The sequence below is a fragment of the Rhipicephalus sanguineus genome, chromosome 1, assembly GCF_013339695.2.
Source record: "Rhipicephalus sanguineus isolate Rsan-2018 chromosome 1, BIME_Rsan_1.4, whole genome shotgun sequence".
Classification (NCBI taxonomy): Eukaryota; Metazoa; Arthropoda; class Arachnida; order Ixodida; family Ixodidae; genus Rhipicephalus; species Rhipicephalus sanguineus.
Window position 1 is genome coordinate 312,102,481 of NC_051176.1, and position 23,162 is coordinate 312,125,642.

General features: G+C 47.4%; 1 protein-coding gene across 1 annotated transcript in view; it reads left to right on the forward strand.

The window, feature by feature from the left end:
- Window positions 1-23,162, forward strand: part of LOC119379432 (structural maintenance of chromosomes protein 3) — a 661,154-nt gene that overhangs the window by 439,947 nt on the left and 198,045 nt on the right. Inside the window, exon 21 of the mRNA XM_049411979.1 lies at window positions 10,998-11,189. Coding sequence (XP_049267936.1) covers window positions 10,998-11,189 — 192 coding nt within the window. The remainder of the gene's footprint in view (window positions 1-10,997; window positions 11,190-23,162) is intronic.

Genomic DNA, 23,162 nt, shown 5'->3' on the forward strand with positions numbered 1-23,162 from the left:
GCTTGATGCCCACCACTCTCCGACGCCCTACTCTTGACGTCTGTCGATATTCCCTGAAGACGCGTCAATAAACCACTTCGCATTTGGTGGAGGTACGTGGATTCCCAGTACCAACCTGGACCTTCGCTCCCGGAAACTCCCCCCAGTTCGTGACCAAATTGCCAACATGGCCGAAGAGACCGCTCTCCAGTCTGGACCTTCAGCAGTCCACGTCACCTGTGGCATCGTGTATCGCCAGCGAGATCCGCCCATCTTCACCGGCCCAACTGTGGTATAACAACCAGGAGAGCGACATTCCCACTTGGTCCGTCTTTAGGACTTCCATTATGGACGTCTTCAGTCGGCCATCGGCTCGCAAGTGTCGGGCCGAGTAGCGCTTGCGTCAACGGGCGCAGCAACCCAGCGAGAACTTCACGGGCTGAACCTCTGCAACCACGTGAGCTCTACCATGACTGAAGAGGAGAAGATCAAGCACATCCTGAAGGGCATCAAGGATGATGGTTTTCAGATGCTGCTCGCAAGGAATCCCACCACAGTCCCTGCACTGGTCTCATTGTGTCAGAGCTTCAACGTGTTGCGTTGGCAACGTTCGATTGCACGCCAAGTCCTCAGGATGACCGACACACTATCGAGCTTGCACGTTACTGCTCGCCCTGCTGATCAGCAGTCACTGCTATCCACCATCACGGAGCTTATCCGTGAAGAAATTGTGCGCCTGCTTTTACTACTACCTCTCACGAATGAGCCGGCGCAGACTTTGGCCCCTGGACTTAAACACGTCATCCGGACCCAAATTGCTGAGCACCTACCCTCTATACCCCAACAACCACTCGTCACTGCGCCGCTCACTTACGCAGCTGTCGCTGCTCGGCCCCCTCAGCAGCCTACGCCTTATGCCCGACCTGCGATGCCGACCCCTGCCTCGCCGCCGACCACGACTTCTTCGCTGCTTCACTACGCGGGGCCCTAGCCTTCGTTTTTCCGCTGTCAAGACGTGTGGCGAACACCGGACAAGAGGCCCATCTGCTTCGCCTGTGGGGTTGCTGGACACGTCGCTCGCCACTGCTGCTGTTGCCCACCTTCTTTCCTCGACACCGTGGCCACACGTGATCCTTTGTCATGCACACCACCCAGGTATGCCTCTGATAATCGACCATCCTTCTCCAATCGCCGATCACCATCTCCTCGACCTCGATGACATTCTCTGTCGCCCATGCATTGCCGCTTAGCTACAGAGGAGGGAAACTGATTGCTGCAGTTCCGGAGGCAAGAGCTGCATGCAAGTCGGACTGCCCAAGGCCTCCATGTGTTTCGCCGCCAAATGTTATTGACGTCGATGTTGAAGGAACCGCTGCTTTTGCACTTATTGACATGAGCAGCCGTTTGCATAATTTCAGACACTGTGCCGCAAGAGAAAGAAGTTGATGACGTCGCTATCAGGACTAATGCTCCGTACTGCCAGCTCACAGTGCATTGCGCCGTCAGCTGTCTGCACTGTGCGAGTCATCATACAAGATGCACTTTACCTGATCGAGTTCTTCATGCTACCGTCCTGCTTCCACGTCATTATTCCTGGGTGGGACTTCCTATCGAGTCATAGCGCCATCATAGACTGTTCTCGTGCAGAAGCAGCTCTTTTCCGCTGCATACCTCTCTTTCGACTGACCCTCCTCACAAACTTGTCGTCGCTGAGGACACGGATATCCTCCCAAAAACGTGGACCCTTGTAGCACTGACCTGTGCGACTGCACCAGACGAAACAGCACTCTTTGCCCCGTCGGAAGTATTTCTTTGTTGTCGCGGCTTACGACTGCCCTTTGCAGTACTATCTATTAAATCTGGCGCTATGATAATGCTCGTTGTCAACTCGCTGACGTCTACCGTTACCTTGCTTCGCGGGTAATCTTTGGGGCACGTACAAGACGTCGACCTCTCACGTTCCCTGGACTTCTCTGAGGACCAACCCTACCTTCAGCTGAATGCCATGATGTCACCTTTTCCCAGCTCTTCAGCCTCAGATAATTTCCACCCTTCTATTGGCGATGATCTACTGCCATCGCATAGCAGTGAACTTCTCGCTCTTCTGCAAGACTTCCGCTCGTCCTTCGGTTGCGCCCAGCCAGCCTTGGCCCGCACGACGAGCGTCACACACCACATCGACACCGGTTCTCATGCTCCCTTACGCCAATGACCCTATCGAGTTTACGCGGCTGAACGGAAAATTATCAACGAACAAGCCGACGACATGCTCAAACGCGCAGTGTTTCAGCTGTCCCAGGGCCCCTGGTCCTGTCCTGTCGTACTTGTGCACAAAAAGGATGGACCAATAAGGCTTTGTGTCTGCTATCGCCGCCTCACTAAGATTACTCGAAAGGATGTGTACGTGTTGCCACGCATCGATGATACTCTCGATTGCTTACAAGGGGCAGAATATTTCTCGTCTTTAGATTTATGCTCGGGTTATTGGCAAGTACTGATGGCTGTCACCGATCGTGCGAAAACTGCTTTCGTCACTCCTGATGGACTCTATGAGTTTAATGTCATGCCGTTCGGATTATGCAACACCCCTGCTACTTTCGAACGGATGATGGATACCACCCTTCGCGGCTTCAAGTGGAACAGCTGCCTTTGCTACCTCGACAACATTGTAGTCTTTTCTAGGGATTTCCCTACTCACCCTGTCCGCCTTCGTGAGATTTCAACGTGCCTCACCTCAGGTGGTCTTCAACTGAACATCAAGAAGTCTCACTTTGCGGCGTGGCAGTTGACGATACTGGTTCACGTCGTCTGCATGGAAGGCGTTCTTCCGGACACAGCGAAACTCCGGGCCGTTGCCGAATACCCCAAGCCCCCTCGTATAAAGACACTTCGAAGTTTCATTGGGCTGTATTCCTGTTTTTGCAAATTTGTCCGCAACTTTGCTTCCATCATCGCCCCTCTTACCAATCTTCTGACAACCTCTAATGGCCTGTCTGCTTGGTCAAGAGAGTGCGACACATCTTTTGAAATGCTACGGCACTTAATAACATCGCCTCCAATACTTAGTCACTTTGACCCTGATGCACTAACGGAAATCCATACTGACGCCAGCGGCGTCCGCCTTGGTGCAGTATTGGCTCAAAAAAAAAAAAAAAAAAAAAACGGATACGAAGAATATGTCGTCGCTTACGTGAGTCGAACTCTCAAGAAAGCTGAGTGCAATCATTCAGTCACTGAGAAGGAATGCCTTGCCATAATTTGGCTTTGGTAAGTGTCGTCCCCACCTCTATGGCCGCCCTTTCGATGTTGTCACGGACCACCATGCTCTATGTTGGCTCTCATCGCTGAAAGATCCATCGGGATGCCTCGGTCGTTGGGCGCTTCGGCTTCAAGACAACGATATTTGTGTTGTGTACCAATCAGGCTGCAAGCACTCTGATGCTGATGTGCTCTTCCGCTCACCAATGGCGCCTGACACAGCTTCTCTGTCAGCTTCCTTGTCAACAATCGACGTCACAGACATGTCGTCGGAGCAACGCAAGGATGCATGGGTTTGCCACATCACGGCCGCTCGATCTCCCCGCTTTGGTGCGGCCCGCCGAATGCTCCTCTCTGCCTGTGAAAGCGGTAGTTCCCTTTCAACCCGCTGCGCCGGCTATGGCGCTCGCTATCGGCGAAGCGGGGGTTTCTCCCGAAGCTCCCTTCAACCGGACTGTGAGCTATCTGCACGGGCAGTTTCATGTTGTTCTGCTCAGTATTTTGTCATGCTTCACTTGAGACGCTCTCATGAACAGGCAGTGCTCACTTTAGATGGTATAGTGGCAGATGACTGGCTGAGACGTATTATTGCTAGGAATCAAATGACGAACACAGGAAAGAAGACAAAGACACGTGTTTCTCGCAACTGTTTATTAGCAGGGAAGAGTTCCCGGTATATATTCTTTCGTTACGCATACGCATACAGGAATAAAATCACACGTATACATCAGAGGCGTTGGCGCATATATTAACACTAGGGGTCCAGCAAAGCGATAATTCGGCTCGATCTGCTGGATTCTTAATTTCATTTAATGCTCAACCGCCTATAATGTACACGTGTTGCGCATGCGTGACAAAAGGATATATATATATATATGAGGAACCCTTTCCTGCTAATTAAAGGGACACTAAAGGCAAATAACATTTTATGTCAGAGTGAAAGCCCAATGTATGACAACTTCTAAAACGGCAATATTATCAACAGCAGTGCCCTACTTACCGAGAAATTAAGCTAAATGTATCACATGATGAGCGCCACGAGTGGGACATTTTCGAAGTGATCCCGATGACGTAGGGAAGTCGGCCTACAATAAAAAACTAGTAATCAAACTAGCAGCAGTAAAAAAAGAACATTCCGAGCATCAAAAGACGTAATAAAATGCTGTTTGTTCGTTTCCGCTTGATTCATGGAAAACAAAACCTCCGTGGCGTTGCCATGGGGAACGGCGCGCGTGGTTCAAAGGTTTCGTTTTCGCCGAACTGTGCCTCGCCCGTCTCAGTGGTAGTTTCGGGATCGCGTACTGCCGTGCGTGTTTTGCGCGCTCGTGAAAATCGCTCTGACAGCAAGTTCGACAAAATGCCGCATGCGTGTGATATTGCCGGATGCCCGAATGGTGCACAACACCAGTGCTGCAGCAAGGAAACCGGTGTGTCTTTTCACTGGGTGCCGCGGAATGAACCCTTACGCTCGAAGTGGCTTAGTGTCATGCTATTGCGCCAGTGTGCTAAACAGTCAAAACCTCTGCGTGTGTGCTCGCTGCACTTTCGTACTGAGGATTACGAGTCCAACCGCAACTTGGTGACGGCTTTGAATGTGCCCATCCAAGCAAGTCTTTGCCGCAGCGCCGTTGTTGCTACTGTGGGTCCCGCTACTTCCGCTCGGCTGCTACTAGTGTCGGCGGCCGCGCAGTAAAAGCGGGCAACGTTGGGCATGGCAGCAGTGACGTATGAGAGTCGTATTTTCAGGCGGGAGATTTGAAGCGCGCTAACGCGATGCGGACCACTAAAAACGTGATTTTATTTCAAAATAAGCACTTCCTTGGCACAACAGCAGCGCTACGAGGTTTCTGGACCGCTATTTCAACAATCAACGTCGACTTAATATTTGCCTTTAGTATCCCTTTAACTGTTATGTGTAACGCTTGTCTTCGTCTTCTTCTTCTTTTTTTTTATTGCGACATAGACTTCTCAGGCATAATATTTGGTGTGTATATGTATGGTGTTTTTTCTATTTTTTTTTTCTAAAAGAGCCAACTCCAGAAATCAAAACGGCTAAATTTCATGGAAGCGTAAAGCGAGTCTAAGTATCTTTCACTTTTAAAGTAATTGTAATCAAAATGGGGGCAATTCCTGATCGTAACGTTAACTCAAAAAGGCAGTTTCGAATAAAAAAATGAGCCAGATGCTGCACCTGTTTGAATAAAACTGAGCGAGATCCATCAAGCACTGCCTCAACAATCGGGACCAAAACAATCAACACGCCAGCATCCAACCTGTTTCATTTGTGTTCTAGTTTGCTATCGTGCGTTCGTTCCACAATTAGTTTTTCTTGGGCGAGTTCGTACTGACTCAAGGATGTGTAGGGCAAAACTCGAATATATTGAGTAAGAGGCCGACTTTCCTACTTCTTTCTGCCTCTTATAGTGTTTTTTTTTTTTTTTCGGGTTTTGCTCGACAGCATCATGTCCTTCTTTTATTCCCTTACTTTAAGATGGTACACTTGAAATAGAAGACGACTGAAATGAAGATATTGGTTTAGAAGGGTGGCGGCTTGGCCTAGTTAATTGGTATGTCATGATGATTGCTATAGCGCGAACTGAGGACTAGGACAAGAAGACACACGAGTGCTAACTTCCAATTGAGTTTATTGTGCAGAATAAGAAAATATATACGACAATACCCACAAATAACAACACGTGACAAATGATGAGCAATGCAAAAGTATATTGAGAACCGATCTATTCCTTGAGAAGAAGTGATCCAAAATGGCGGCCGGGGTATAAACCAAGCAGAGAAGGAGAGCTGAAGCATTTTTGAAGGTCTTCAATAGATGCCAAGAACAAGGAAACGCTGCCGACAGTCCAGATGGGGCGCCTTTTGCCTGGAAGGACCACTCGCTCTACAAGTATAGTCATCGCCATTACGCCATGCAACAAAGGACGGCACCGATGGAATCACAAGGATAGTGTTAATTTTGTCGCAAAATATTGGTATACCGTTCATTCGCAGCGATTTAGACTTCTTTTATGAGCTAATTCAAGCCCAAATGAAATGTTCCAATCTATAAGAGCCAAATCCAAATTTACTCTGAATACCGACGATATGGATTTTAGCCGCTGTATAGATTTGAGGTATTTTGGTGACATGAGCACACTGGCAAAAAAATTGTTGGAGCAGGGCCCACGATGTTGTCAGTAGCGAAAAACTGCGTTTTTCAGTTTCCGTTAACATGCACGCGGATTCATTTACTCGTCGTTACGTACTTATTTCCGCGACACACATCTCGGTATATTATGGATCGGACAATTATCGGTGATGATTCTTCATAAATAGTCTCAGATACGAAGGACTTATTACTCAAATGCTGCAAGATTTCACAAGCGGAGGACTTTGTGGGAAAGTTGTTTCCGAGAAAGTCCGAGTATGTTTTTCAGCGAGCTGCTAAGATCTCCACCAGCCCAGTTGGCCAAGAGTGGACTCAGTAGCTTTTTGATAGAGAGCTCGGCATTTAAACATAGCAGTCCAGAAGAACAAAATTGCATCACACGCTGACCGCACGACGGCAGGATACGATTGTCACAAAGTAGGGAGGATTAGTGGGATTACACCTTCGCTCGACGCAGTGCAAGCAGGTGCAAGGGCGATTACCTCACCAAAGGGGGGAGATCGAGCGGCCGTGGCCACATGCTCGACTTTCCGGCTGATCCATCAGCTTACCCCGCTTCAAGAACTCTTCGTCGCCAAGCGTCAGATTTCGCTATTTGAGATGGCCTCCTCTATCGGCGGAATTATGCGCCTGATAGATGGAGGTGGCTGCTTGTGATACCTCGTCACATGTGCACGGAAACGTGCGCTGCTTTTCATGCTGACCTGCAAAGCGCTCAAGCCGGCGTTCTCAAGACCTACAACCGCCTGCGTCAGCGATACTATTGGCGCGGACTGTATTCATTTGTGTGCAAGTATGTCCGCACTTGTACCGCCTGTCAGCGACGAAACGCTCCACCCCAACGACCAGCCGGTACACTTCAGCCTCTCCCGTGCCCGGCGCGTCCGTTTGACCGCGTCGGTATTGATTTACGCGGCCCGCTTCCCTCGACCACTTCTGAGAACAGATGGATCATTGTCGACGCAGACCACCTCATGCATTATGCAGAGACTGCAGCTTTGGCCACAGCAATAGCCAGAGAAGTCGCGTTTTTCATTCTGCGCAACTTCGTCCTGCGCCACGGCGCCCTGCGTGAACTTTTGAGCAATAGAGGACGTGTTTTCCTGTCCGAAGCTATTGAGGCATTGCTCGTTCAGTGCAACATCGCATGACGAATGCATATCATCTACAAAGCAGTGGCCTAACGGAAAGATTTAATCACACTGTCGGTGATATTCTGACGATGTACACCGCATCAGACCAGACCAACTGGGACACCGTCCTCCCTTTTGTGACATATGCATATAACACTGCTACACAAGCGACCACAGGATTCTCACTGTTCTTTCTTTTATACGGACGCGAGCCATCATGCATGCTGGACACCATGCTTCCTTACAGACCTGATGCATGTGAGTACAGCCCAATTTCTGACTTTGCCAGGTATGCAGAATATTGCCGACAGTGGGCCCGTTCATTTACGACAGAAGACCAAGGTTGCCAAAAGCTTAGGCGACGGACCTCTTGCTGCTTTCAAGGCAGGTGCCCTTGTTTGGCTTTGGGTTCCGCCGAACACTCCTGGACTTTCCTCCAAGTTACTGGCCCGATATCATGGCTCCACCGCATTCTTGCTCAGACTTCTCCCGTCAATTACGAGGTCGAGCCCTTGACACCATCTGACTACTTGCGCCGTCGTGGCCGAGAAATCGTCCACGTGTGTCGCATCAAGCCATATTATGACCCCACAATCTTGTGAACGCCTTGAGTCACCAGGATGGCTCCGCTCTTCCTCGGGGGCCAATGTAGTGAAGAGAGGAGGACGACGAAGCACACGAGCAAGCTAGCAAGCAAGCTGCAGTGTCAATAGTAGCAGGGGACACCAGCTCGCACTTGCCCGGATTTTGGCTGCTTGACGCCCGCCGCTCTCTGACGCCCTACTCTTGACGTCTGCTCTTTCCACGATGAATTCCTGTTAGATTGCACCCACAAACCTGTTGAAGCATGCTAGGGTTAAGGCTTGGGCAAGTTTGCTTCCTCCTTCGCTGTTTCTAGCAGGAGCGATCACCCGTACACGTACCTGCCAACTCTCCCGAATTGTCTGGGTGACTCCTGAATTTGGACCTAATCTCCCGATTGTACGAATGCCATCTCGAATCTCCCAAAAAGTGGCCACCACAGCAGAGGTGGGGTTTTTTCCTCTCTTTTTTCAAAAATCATGCACGTACGTCAGCCTGTCCTGCTTGGGCGGTGCTCCGGAAGAGCACTCGCCACCACACTTCTATTTTATTGTAGCCATATCGTAGAGTACCGCTGAGTACATTCTGGGCACTGCTTATCTGGGCGAAGGCTGGCCGCGAGAATCGCTCGCCACTGTACCAAAAGAAGGCGAGGGAAAAGGTATAGTCTCAACGGCGGTAAGTAAGCGGTTCCCATTGTGCTTTGCATTCTCGATATCGGCATGCTTGGGAGAAACAGAGTCGACAGCGCCGCGTGTCCCAATCTTGCCACTCCAGCGACCGTTCAGTTCATTTGCGGCAATCGTTTCCATTGAGCCTAACCAGAACTTTTGCGTCTCCGTCTTGGCCCCCGCATCTTGTATGCTACGCCTACACCGTCTGCCGTGGTTGTGGGGGTTGCGTGTTTCCAGAGTTCAGTTAGAAGATCGATGGTGGCGTCAAAGTCAAAGAAATACTTGCAAGTGTTTCTGGACTCATACACAGCTGAGTTTCCGTGCTTTGTGACTACACAGAAAGGTGAGAAGTACGGATTCTGTACCACATGCGCCTGTGAACTGCCAGGTGCCCTCAGAAGTAAAGAAGTTTGATTCAAGCAGCTCCAAACAAACATCCTTACCCCTTTCTGATGTCAGTCTCCAGTCTCAGGAATTTTCGCTCTGCAAAGAGAAACCCCCCCCCCCTCCCCTCTGTGGTCTCCCGAATTTTTAAGCTGTGAGGTGGGCAGGTATGTGCACATACACGATACTAACTATGCTCCCGTTGATCCTCTTGCATTTGACATGGCCGACATTGCAGCAGTTGTTGGTAACTTCAAACATTCCTCTTCATGCGGAATCGACACCATTAACTCTATATAACGCCATAATATTAGGCTGCATCTTCACTAAATCACTTCAAGATGGCTGTCTACAGACTGGAAGACAGCCAAAGTTATCCCACTTCATAAAGGCCCGAACACACGTACGCGTTGCAGCGCGTCAACGCGTGACTTCTTGACACGGCGCTGCGCTCTCTCCCTATGGGGTGAGAGGGCGCGCGGCTACGCGAAGCTGCTGCGCGCCCTCCCTCTCCATTGGGAGAGGGCGTGGCGCCGCGTCAAAAAGTCCCGCGTTGACACGCTGCAACGCGTACGTGTGTTCGGGCCTTAAGTCTGGTGGCAGACATAACGCTCGCAACTTTCGACCTATTTCACTTACATTCATCCCTTGCAGACTTATGGAGCACATAACTTACACCCATATTGTTAAACATTTGGATTCAAATAACTTCTTTCACAAATCTCAGCACTGTTTTCGTAATTTCTATTCATGTGAAACCCAACTAATTATATTTACTAATGATTTGCACGTTACTTTGGACAGAGGCGTGGTGACTGATTGTATTTTCTTAGATTTCGCGAAAGCATTTGACAAGGTTAACCACCAGCTGCTCCTACTCAAATTACAATCCTTAGGCATTGACCATTTGTTGTTCATTTAGTTAAAAGAATTTCTTTCTAACCGCATGCAATTTGTTTCCGCTAATGATACCGATTTCTGAAATACCTGTATGTTTCAATGTGCCACAGGTTTTGGGCCCTAATTTATATCAATGATTTGCCTAACAACATAACTTCCCCTATTAGCGTTTTTGCAGATGAGTGCGTTATTTACCGCAAGATTACTAAAGACTGTCATTCAGAGGCCCTTCAAAATGACCTGAATAACATTTTGCGTTGGGTGCGTCTTCTGGAAAATACATCTTAACGCTCCCGTCATTGTTGCACTGTGGGGTGGTTCAACGCTTTGCTTTTATTAATATAGCAGTGCTCGAGTGGATTGGGCACGAGTTATCTGATGTTGAATGATGTGTACATATGTTTTTTTTTTTCTAAAATTAAGCCTTCCTTGTTACACTGCTTGAAATATGGGATTTTGCAGTTAAAAAAAAAGTTTTTTTGCTACTACATTTTTTTTCCCCTTTAACCTGCTTTAAATTTGGATTTTCGTGCTCCAAAAGCAACATTTTGCTGCTCCAAAAATTGCTCCAAGTCCTAATTCGGCTGCTGCACCCCTGATAAATCGACCTCATTAAAAGTGGTACAATTGCTGCAGCTTGGAGACTTAGATATTATCATTCGGAAATGTTGGACAACTAATTACTCCAAAAGGCTGATTTGCTGTCCAAAGTGAGGTCGTAGCTGCTCCAGAAGCTGTGCCGAAATGCGTTCAGTCAATCGCATCACTGGTGTAGCTAATATTCTAGTTGAGACTTAGTGAAAGAATTAAAATGGCAATGCATCTAGCAGGTAATCTGCAAAGGTGTCCGAGCAAGTTTGAAAACAAATGCAATCTTAGGTCACCTAGAACAGTGCAACATCATTCTGGTGATAAATGCAGGAGCGCAGCCTGGCCAGCCTCGACTCAAGCCTGAAGTCAATGGAGTCAACCGAGCAGTCTCTCCGTTCAGAGTTGCAGCAAGACCTCCTGACGCAGCTTTCAGTCGCTGACCAGCAAGAGGTGGACCGGCTGAATGATGAAATTCGTCGTCTCACCCAGGAGAACAAGGAGGCTTTCAGCGAGCGCATGCGGGTATGTTGCGTTCCACCTCGTAAAGATTGAGATATGCTTAAAGGTGTTTGCTTTTTATGTGCTTTCTAATGCCAAACTTTTCTTGATCCCCATTGCCAGTGTTTTACTACTGTTGTCATGATATGGTTCACATAAATTTTTCTTATCGAAAGTTTTGTGGCGCAAACTGAGAATCAAGGAAAAAACCATAAGGAGGCAGAATAGGATGCCAGACTTTCAACTATTTTCCGCACATCACCCAAAAATATATCTAGGTTAAAAAATGCGCGTGCAGAGAAGGCGCAGCATGTGCAGACTATCTCACAGCACTATATATAAAATAAGCATTCACTCTTGCAGAGAGACAGGGAAGGCACACTCAGGCAAACACCTGCCTTCTTTACGTGAAATGCTTCAAGCACTTCACATGCTCCACTCTATCACACATGTGTCTCCAAACAGGGGTGCACAGCCGCATGAAGCACAATGGAACAGCAGGTATAAACCCACACCATTCTTAATCGATACAACCTTGCTTAGGGGGAGATGCTCCTCGAAAAATGGCCTTTTTTCTGAAAATTGTCACTTTTGACATTTCACTTGTAAAATTATGTTTGGTCATTAAACTTTTATTTCTCCGAGTATCAAGGCTGAATTCAGATTAGAAATTGGTGAAAAATCGATTTTAATCAGGCAATGTCACTCTGGCCTCAGCCACAACAGGTTCTGAGGCCACATTGTATGGCAAGTTGATGTGGTAAAGAGGAAAGCATGAACCATGTGGCGAAGCACCAAGGCACGGCACTCCATAAACTGCCATTACCACGTCCGCATGGAGATAAGTTGAAAAATGATGCAACACAAGAGCTGCAAAATTGCTACGAAATTGCAATAACCACCCACATGAAATGTCCAGCAAATGTATTTTGCCATGCGAGCATCCTACTTTAATTCTAGCAACATGACAGGAAGTCACCAATTCTGTTCAGAAGATGTGACTTCCTGGCATAAGCACAGGCGAGCCAGAGCTCTTTGGGAGTTCGTACCAGATTACACTCTAACCCTGACCAACGAACGGGCATTGCCTGTACATCCATTACATAAGCATCTCACAGATGAAAAGCTCTTGGTGGACTTGCTCAACAGCGAGGTCTGGCTTCTGTGTCCAAAGACAAAGCTCCGATCCTGTACAGCTGTGGACGCTGCAGCAATGGCTACCTCATTGTTCAATAAGGGATATTCAAACTTTGAGCACATCCTTCAAGATCTTGATATACTGCCACCTGAAGAACTTGTCACCCTGGGCCACTTACATGACCAGAGGCGAATCAATATAGTGTCTGTCTGCATGCAAAACAGCCGAGGCATGGGCTCATCATTGTCACATGGTGAATAGAGTGCACCGTATGGCTAACTTAAGGGCTGGGAAGGATTAACATGTGGAGCCGGACGTTTTTAAGTGCACTCGCTGTTTAAAGTGTGGATTGTTCTATGCTCTCACAAAGTTTCATGCTAATCGCACTGTATATTGAAGAAAACACAGGTTTATAACTTTCAAATGCGCGTTTCTCAATTTCCATTCTGAGGCAATTCTGACATGTTGTGCACAAACTTTCATGCACTTAAAATAGCTCTATCGTAACGAAATTTCGCACAGAGCTTCTTCAGCCACTCTAAAATACAGATATCTATATAAAGTTGCACTACACATTACATATATACATATATTTGGTTTCATAGCTTCATATGCTGATAGGAGAGATGTAAAATGTACATTTGGTACCCTCGATTTTTTTTAAAAAAGGTAGCAAGTTAAGCAGACATTTGAGGTACTTTTCAGTACTGTACTGCTCATGTGCAGCAAAATGAGCCATCTTGGGATTCTGTGTGAAAATTTTTAATAAGCTTAAAAGTGTGCACAAAAAACCCGATATTTTGTTGTCAAAGTTGCAGTAACTCTGGAACTATTACAGTTATCAGAAAACTAATTACAGTTTTGAAATCAGCATCACAACCTTTACTATTACCTAAAATATCAAAGTTCTAAGTCAAGAAATAAAAAAAATCTTTTTCGAGTAGCATCTCCCCTTAGGCGATCATTAACACAGCGCCCGGTTTTGCTAGTGTATGATTTGCCACAGCTCATTGTTATGTGAACCACATTTTCTTTCTTTTTAGACGTGGCAATAATTTGCAGTTTTTAGACATTAACCAGCAATTAAATGCTACACATTTATGCTGGATGTACAGCCCCCATGCCCGTAAGGACTTTCTGCCTTATGAATCTGCTGACTCAGAAACTGAAAAGAAGTATTGCGACACTGTCTCTCCGGTCTGTGTTAATGAAGTTGTGTGAGCACGTTATGGAGCGCGGTGATAGAATAGGAGAGGTGGCCAACTGGCGCTGTTTTGCCAGTGCGCTGCGCGTTACTCGAAAGCTCTCAGGTTGCCACTACCTTGCACAAGGTAGCAGCAGGCGCACAGTGGGCCCATCTCTCAGCTCCGCCGTGCTTGAAGTAACATCGCCGGTGGACGTTGTGAGAATTCAGAATGTATTATTACGATTGTTAAGTTTCAGAAATAGCTTCGCATCATAGTGCCATACACCCGAGAAGTCTTTGATAGTTACCATTGCCAAAAACAGGCTTGTCACGTGGATTTACGCTTTCAGCATAGCTTCAGCTGTGTCGTTTGTTTTTAATAATGCCTAACTAAGGAGTTAAGCAGAACATAAGAAATAGTGTGATTTCATTATTACTCCATAGAATAGTCAGCAATGCGCATTCAGTTGTGAATACAAAGAGTCGTCACGCGATGGTCTTCGTCACGAGGTCCGAAGTGCTGATAAGCAGATCGTCTAATCGCGGGCCCCACGAGTCAGTCGGTCATGGACGCGCGTCTAGGGATGTCTGAGTGAGTTCGGTCATGCACACTAATTAGTGAGTTAATTACATTGAGCATTGGATAGGCAACATCAACAGTTGCATCATTTTGATAATTTTGAAAGGCTTAGTGATGAGAAATAGCTCTGGCGATGGGTGAGCTTTAAAGGAGTACTGACACGAAACATAAATATTTTAGGCTTGTTGCTCTAAATAAAAATACGAGTGTCGAGAACCCTAAATACAGTGTCCTAGTGCTTGGGAATGCATTGAATATACAGTCGAGCCCGACTGTATCGAACCCGTTTATATCAAATTATCCCATATATCGAACAATTTCTAAACACGGTAAATTTACATTGAGAATATATAGCAAAAGTTACTGTTACATCGAACGAAAATAGCAACGACAACCGATATATCAAACTCCATGTGTCTCAAAAGTGCCCCAGCAAGTTGGCTTTCCCTCGTGGTGGCGGGGAAAACTGCCGGCGCCACCCTAGAAAAAGTGGTTTAGACCCGGTTGTGCATGGGCGAACACCCCCCTGCAAGAAATGATCCTGGCCCGCTCGCAGCGCTTACAGCCAATCAGAGGCCGTCGTGCTTTCTCCGAGGCGCGGAGGCGGTAGAAGTGAGCGCCATTTTTTCTTTCTTTATGCTTGTGTGCCTGCTGCTGCCTGTTTTCCTCGAGTCCTCATTCAGCGTGGTCCGTGCTGGTGGTGTTGCCTGTTGGTGCTCTGTGAACTTCATTGGCGCGCTGTCGTCATGGCTTGTGCAAAGAGGCAGAATTTGCCGTTCGCGGCGAAAGTCGAAATCTTAAATCTGGTCGAGCGCGGTGAAAAGAAGTCTGACGTCGCCGCCGCGTACAAAATTCCAAGGAGCACCTTGAGTACTATCCTGAAGAACAAGGCAGACATCAGGGCCACGTCGGACAAAAGGCCAGGTGCCCGTGGCACCCGACGTGTGCGCACTGCTGTGTACGAAGATGTTGGAGCGGTCGTTTACAAATGGTTTGTGGACGTTCGGTCGCGAAACATCCCGGTGTCCGGCCCTATGATCGAGCAGAAAGCCAAGGACCTTGCTTTCCTGCTTGGCAGGAACGATTTCCAAGGCGGTTCAGGCTGGCTCCAATGGTTCAAAGAACGGCACGACATCGTTGGCAAAGCTGTTACAGGTGAAAGCAGAGCGGCAGATCTGGACAGCGTAGACAAATGGCTCGAGGAAAACTGGCAAGATATCGCAGCAAGATATCAAGCCCAAGATATCTTCAATGCGGATGAAACCGCTCTATTTTGGCAAATGTTGCCAAACAAGACACTTGCGTGTCGTGGCGACAAGACTTGCGGCGGCAAGGCAAACAAAGCTCGTGTGTCCGTGCTGTTGGCAGCTAATTTAGACTGATCGAAAAAGCTTCGACCTCTGGTTATCAGGAAAAGCATGGCACCGCGGTGTTTTCGAAATGCGCTGTCGCTTCCAGTTACCTACCGAGCAAACTCAAAAGCGTGGATGACCGGGGAGCTTTTCGGCAGGTGGCTATCGTCGTGGAATCATGATTTGGTAGGCGAAAATCGCAAGGTGTGCCTGCTCGTGGACAATTGTTCATCGCACCACTGCAGTACGACCTTCAGCAACATCGAGCTGCGTTTTTTGCCCCCAAACACTACGTCTGTACTGCAACAACTGGATCAAGGCGTTATACGCGCACTGAAAGCCGGCTATCGGAAGCGCCTGGTGGAGAGGCTGCTGCAGAACCTTCGCGTCGGCAGGGAGCTTAAGATCGACTTGCTCGGAGCTCTTTCTGTGTTGAGTAGATCGTGGGCAGATGTCACGAAGGAGACGATCTAGAACTGCTTTAGGCATGCCGGCTTCCGCATGCCTGGTGATGACACCCCAAATTCCGATGACAGCACTGAAGACACTGCAGGTGTTTCCGCCAAAGTTTGGAGCGAGCTGGCAGAGTTCCCGGGAGCTATCGACGGATCAACATTCGACGAGTTAGTCAGTGCGGACGATGATGTCGCCATCATGGGTGAGCTACAAGATGAGGACTACGTTGCAGTCGTCGTGCCGACCACGAGCCAAAGCGACAGCAATAAGGAAATTGACGATGGCCCATTGCCTACACCCTCCGAAGTGATTAATGCACTTGCGTTGGTCCGGCGCTATTGCGTGAATGTGGAAGGTTGAGGCCTCAGCTGCTCCGACTCGTTGGACAACGTGGAGGCGTGCATGTTGTCGCAGGCAGCGAAGTCGTTGACAGAGAAGAAAATCCAGGACTTTTTTGTTCCAAAGTAGGGCACGCAAGTAAGCCACCATATTAATGAAGTACTTTTCTTATTGTTATGTGCCTTTGTGTCAAAATCCTATAGCGGGCCTATATCGAACTAATAAACTTTTTTAGGCGAGTGGGATATACCCGGGTTCGACTGTACTTTTAATACCGCTTGTTTAGAAAAGCACTTTTCGGTTTCGGCATCGAGGGAGAGGCTTCGCAGTGACATGTCTGACGTCGTGGGAAGACGGCAAGCACCAGCGCTGTCATTTGCTGTCAGCCGTAAGTGGTTCACGTAAACAACGATGAGTGAATTGTCGTCTAGCGACTCCGATTTCTACGATTTAGGCTGCATGCAGGACGCAGACTTGGCAAACCCAGTGAACTGTATTGACTCCGTCGTGATAATGTGCATTGCGGTGGGTCTGGCTTGCAGATGCTGAATGACGAAAACTTTAAAATCAAAGTGAAATATTTTATATGCGTTGTCTGGCTCCAAAGAACGTTGATAGTGCATATCACGAAAACGATAAATGTCTCTTTTGGGGTGCTTCAAAACAGTGTCAGTACTCCTTTGAGCCACTAGATTGACGGGCGCTTACTAAGGTTCAAGGTGATTTTTACTGCCATGAATATAATCTCCCATGCAGCTATAGATAAGGGCATGGTATGCACAGTAATGCCAGATCATTCTAAAGGCCAAAGGCAGTCTCTGTGCACTGTTGCCCCCTCATTACTAAAGGCAAAATAAAGGCAGACTGTCAAACAAGAGTGATGTGATAGTTGTGCCACTTGCACCAAACTGCGCCAAGAGGTGAAGCCTGCTACATCCTTCAGCATTTTTGCAAAAAATCTCATAGTTTGCACCGAGACTTGGTTCTGTGGTCTTTAGGAGAAAAAAAAAAGACATGCTTGCAAACCATATTTAAGCTAACACTGTAATTTCGAGTGGTCATTGGAACGTACTGACGTGTCCCATGTAGCTGAAGTAGTTGCTAGGCGCAGCCCTGCCAATAAATTCAGACACATTCATACTGCGCACATCAAGTTTTCTGCTACTGCTAGACCATTCTGTGTTACATTATTAACCCATATATGCCCAAACTCCGAAAAATTGACAAAGCAAATATTTGTTTGCACAAAAAGTATACTTTTACCCGCAAAAGAAAGCACAAGTTCTTTAGTTACTGCCAGGTAAAGCCAACACTGTTTTACAAGCCGTCCTATACATAGAGGATACTGGGCATAGGGGTGCTATGTGCGGGTGTGGTAAGCCTTGAAACATTTCATGTGCACACCGACATTGTACTTCTTCCTCTCCATGACTCTCCATGACCTATTTCATACAAAGCACGCATTTTCACGGAGAAAATGGTCGGCATTTCACATGCACTTCTTCCTCTCCGTGACGTCTTTCACACAAAACACACGTTTGCCCGGAAACAGCGGCCGGCACGTGGCAGAATGAAAAATAAGCAATGTCTAGGCTTGCACACATTGAGAATTAGGCCTGCTTGATGTGCTGTAGGTGGCGCTAGACATCAGCTAAAGAAATAGCAATGTTAGAGTGAATCAAGGAAGTGTCCTATATGTAGGACGCTGGTAAGCTCAGTAAAATAGCTTCTAACTGTTGTGGACCAAGCTACATTGAACAGTACATGTATGTGCTTGAATAGACCATTTTGTTATAGTTTTACAAAAAAATAGTGCTATTTGTTGTGATATACTTCTATAAAAGTTCGTGCTGGGTGCTTAAATTCCAAGTTGTGTCTGACCATACAATCACCGTACTTAATCAACAATACCACTTGCTGCAGTGGACTGTGGGATTTTCCTGAGAAAGCATGGTGTCCCTGCATTCTGGTATCTCGGTTCTGTTTCCCAACCGCAGCTACATTTCGTCTTTGAAAACTTGCCGAAGTTAAATACGAAGCCTCGCATTACTGCAAATTTTGCGGAGCATAAATTAGATTTTGGGCACAAAGGACCAATTATTAAACCTTGTATTTCATTAACCGACCTTGAACTAGGATCGTCACAATTCTCTTCATAAAGCACAACCACAGGCCCTTCAGCATGCAGTGAAGCCCTAGGTTGTTCTGAAAGTGCGAACGTCATCAGAGTAGTATTTCTGGATAGTAAACAGAGTGCATAGATATTTTATACAGATTGCGGTTCCAGTACTGTAACTGAAGCACCAAGGAAAGCCATAATAATTCACAAATATGAGGTGGATTCTGGGAAAATGGTAGGTGGCCTGAGGCCACGGCTGCAAAAAAAAACTTATGCATGTATTTGTGCACGTATCGATTTTGTTAAACATGTAGTACAACTGACCAAGCTGAGTGACAAATCTTTGCATTAGAAAATGCTTGCTTGGTAGCTGCTCCAAAACGTGGTTACGCTGCTCCAAAGTGATATTTTAGCTGCTCCAGGAGCTGCGCCGAAGTGGCTTCAGTTGATTGCATCACTGAACTACCATTCCAGAAACCTATTGGTTTTTTGCTAAAAAAACATCAGCTACAATACAGGTAGCCCAGATGACCGAAGCAGATTGCCTCTGCGTCTGAAGAAACAGTCTCGTTCATGTTCTCGGCCCCATTGTCTATTGCCGACCATCCGGCTCATCACATCAGGCTAGAGTGTGCACCCATTGGAGCAGGCTTGTGTGCCTTTGAGGTGTAAATATCACAATGCTGAATCGAATTAAGAAAAACAAGCCGAATATTGAATCAAATATAGAATATGAAAAATTTTTTTCCATTGACCTCAAGTTTTAAAAGTTCTCTCATGCAAAATAAATTTCAGTGTTGGAACGCAGTTGCAGGTATGTTTTTATTTTTTATTCTTTTGGTTTGATGTGCGATATATGGGAAAGGGGGGGGTACAGTTGTGTAAATTATTACTGCACTGAGTGCTTGTTTAAGCTACGGAATTAGCGCGCAGTCGTAGAAAGAGAGTAGAAATATCAGCTTTCTTTGAATATTGTCGAGTGGCAGTGCCATGAAGTCGTTGGCATGATAGGGTGATGTAACCACTATAGAACCTCGATAATATGTACTCGTTTAACACTTTCGTGACCGCGGAAAAATCGGTTGTTTTTGGCTAGTCCAGGAAATATTTTTTTCCTGCCACAGAAAAGAATTGATACTAAAGTGTAGGGTATCAAATGATAGGGGAAGAATTGGTCTTTCCAACAGTATTAATTCCAGACAACGGATTTATTTCGAATATAATAAAAAAATTATCAAAGAAAAATGCATCAAAAAGCAAAAAAAGATTCATAAAAACATCAATACTATTCTGCAAAGGGTAAACATTAAAAAAAATCGAAATATATGTTTTGAACGCAAAGCCCTCGTAGAATAATAGTGGAAATATAAGCTCTGTAAGTACAAAGATTATTTATATAAATACAAGAATATAGGCACTAGTGCCTATCATGCCACCACGCGATGCAGTTTCTCGACGCGGTAGAACAAAGGCTGGCTGCACGTGCTTCGGAAAAAAAAAATTTTCTGTTCAACTTTCCTAGCATAGTTTGCAGTTCTGGTAATTTATTTTTCAATTTTCCTGTGTATTTGTTGAAATTAACAGTGTAACCTGTTCCAAATCTGCAAAAATCCATAATTGTACCCTCATTTGACCTCTTTCTCCCTCATATACTGCCGAATACCATACCGACCTTCAGATTTCACCATTTTCTCATCCACTGAAAGGTTCCGGCGGGGATGAAAGTAGCGTAGAAGAATCGTTCATATGTTGCAAAAAGAAGACACATGGTGAAGCTTCTCGTGGGATGCGACGGTTGTCTTCTTCAGATCAGAGACACTCAAGAAGCCTTGAACCTTTTCCGTGGCATCACTGACGTTGGGCGAAGGCCTGGAAATATGTGTCGTCGACACCAACACCAGTGCAAGCGCAGAACTTCAACGATTACCATGTACACATGGAATGCGACGAACTTGCTCATCTTCTCTTCAGTAACCTCCGTCCATGGATCTGTCCCTCTCCCTGTATGTTGGCTTTTCGAAAGTATGCATCCACGCATACAGTGGACAGCCGATAATTCGGACTCCACGGGGAACATAAATAAGTCCGAATTATCGAATGTCCAAAAAATGAATGCGTCAGAAAAAAATGCTTTTATTGACACTTCAGGGTCCCAGTGACCGAAAAAAGTTGTCAATGCGTTGCTGCCCGCACTTCCGCTTACGTGCGACGAAGTCCGCCTGTATCTCTGCCAATGTGATGTGATCGCCGTGCGATGACAAGCTGGTTTCGTTCGTGAAGGCAACGCGTCTGTGCGGCGCACTTAGTGGTCGCACAGAGGCAGCATGAATGGCGGCACGGCGCGTTTGGGTTCTCGCCTATTAAATGCGTGCACTACGCATGCAACTGCACCAGGCCACATGCACTATCGAGCAGTTGACTGAAGATGCTTATCGTAAGGCTTGTCAGCGATTGAGCCGTACTGGCGCTTTTGCCACCAGCCGCCATCACACCTTCGTGCATTTCCACTGCCTATCTGAAACACATTGCCGCACGGCGCCATGATAGCGGCCCCTTTGAATTTCCGTTCCGCTTCACCCCATAACACTTTGGCATCGCGGCAAAGCTGACTTTCGGGCTCTGCTACTGTCGCAAACGGGTCGACTCGCGAAAGCGCTGGTTTGAACCTACGAGATGATAGACGCGGCAGAGGTGGGGGCTTCAATTATTGCCTTTCGGACATGCAATTTGGGCAGAAAGTCCGAAAAATCGGACGCCGAAGAGTTTTAGTGTCTGGAATTTTCGACGTCCATGACCATTGACGTCTATGGGGCTGGTGACGGTGCCGCGAAAGCGTCCGAATTTTCGAGCATGTCCGGAAAATCGGGCGTCCGAAAAATCGGCAGTTGACTCTATTTGCCGTGTTTCGTTGTCGTCGGCGCAGCCTTTGGCGCTGGCTGTGAGGGCACCGTTGGCGCCATTTAACTCAAATCTTCTGAGACAGCAGAGCGTAAAATAAAGCAAGTCTCAAGATAAAAATGAACGCGCGCGCAAAACGCTTTACCGCAGACGCATTCGACAGAATGAAGGCGATAGCAGCGTATCGCGGGGATACAGGAACCGGAATGTAGGATGTTCGTGTGATGAGTAAAGTAGTGGCACGAGGCGCGTGCCGAACGTGGAAGTGCGGCGACGGTGCGCGAGAAGAAAAGTCACCCAATGGCACGCGCACCAGCCACGTCGACGCAGAGGATTGGCGAGATGGGGGCTCGTGGCATGCGACCCGAGCCGTGATGGTGAACGACGAAGAATGATCGTGGCACTGTGCTGTGGGGCGCTGGACAGAGAAGATCGAGGAAGGAACAAGCGTCGCACCCGCGGCGAAGGCGGCTGGTACTCGGTTCTGGAGGTGGAGGAACGCAAGGCCCGGGGAGTGGCCGTCGACCTTGGAAGGCTCCAAGCGAGGCTGCCCGGACGCGTCGTCCCTCAATACAGCAGTTCCGGGATCGCCAGCAGCCTTCTCTTCTCGGCAGGACGGCTGCAGACCACAGTGCAGTCAACGAAACGCCCGTCACCTGTGGAGTCCTGAAGCAAGGGACCAAGGCCCAGTTAGGCCTAACCTCGACGGACCGAGGGCGGAGAAGACTACTGGGGACACACGCGACGAGAGCAAGCGGTTGTCTGGACGAAGGCGACCGACGATGAACTTGGAGGCCTACTGAGGACGTCGACGACTGTCTCGACGAGAGATTGACGCAACGGGAATATCGAGTCGTCGCGACGAGCTGTAAGAACATTGTTATCGCAAGGCCCATAGTGGCCAGACTGAGTGTAGGAGACGTAGCTAAGCCTAGCTAGAACGCTTTGTTTAGCTAATTTCGGTTCTGAATATGAACTGAGATTTGCAAATGTAAATAGGTTCTTGTTGAGTTATTCAGTGTCTGTAACGCTTTTTTATGTTATATTTTTGCTCATGATAAACTTTGTTGTTTTTTGCCGTCCTACCACGGTCTCCTGTGCCCGTCTCACTCTCTCCCGATCCATTATTGCCAGCATCCCCGAGATAACACGTGACAGTTCGCGATGTCGATATGATTCCCCACAGTTGACCAGTGCCTCCAAGATCGGCATTTCCAATCACAAATCTCTGAGGCATAAAGTAGCGATCGAAATAAAGCCTCATAGATCACCAATTAGCTTTCGTTTTGATCTCTGAGGCCATACTTTTTATGGTACTGGTGCCGGAGGAGATAATGGCTGGCGATTCGGCGTGCACGACAGTCTCGGACAGGGTCTGGATTATCGAATGTAGATCTTGCAGCTGTCCGAAATATCGGTCGTCTTTAAACATTACTTTTATGGGATCATCGGCGGTGCCGCGCGACTGTCCGAATTACCGAGCATGTCCGAATTATCGGTGTCCGATTTATCGGTCGGTGACTGTACTTATCTGTGTGGTTGCATGTCTCTCTGGCGACTTCTACGGTCATAAACAACACGAAGATGCCGCTGCGCAGCACACCGGAGCGTTGGGTCAAAGTCCACTCCGCGCCGTCTTCGCGGAGAGAACTGCACTCTTTCTGCAACCGGCATCAAATGCTTCCCGCGCGAATGAAGTTAACACCTTGCAGATAAAAGCTGTTATTTTTATTACGCACCGGATACGTTTACATCAACGCGTGGCAACGATAAATCGACTCAGGAGAAGACGAGACTTACCTGTGGATAGCTGCTGATGTTCCGAGGAGGTTTGACGCACTTTTGCCGTCCCTACGACTTCGCCTGGCGAATCGAAGTCGTCTTCCGTGTCTGTGCTGCTACCATCATTCGAGATTCCCGCTCAGATTA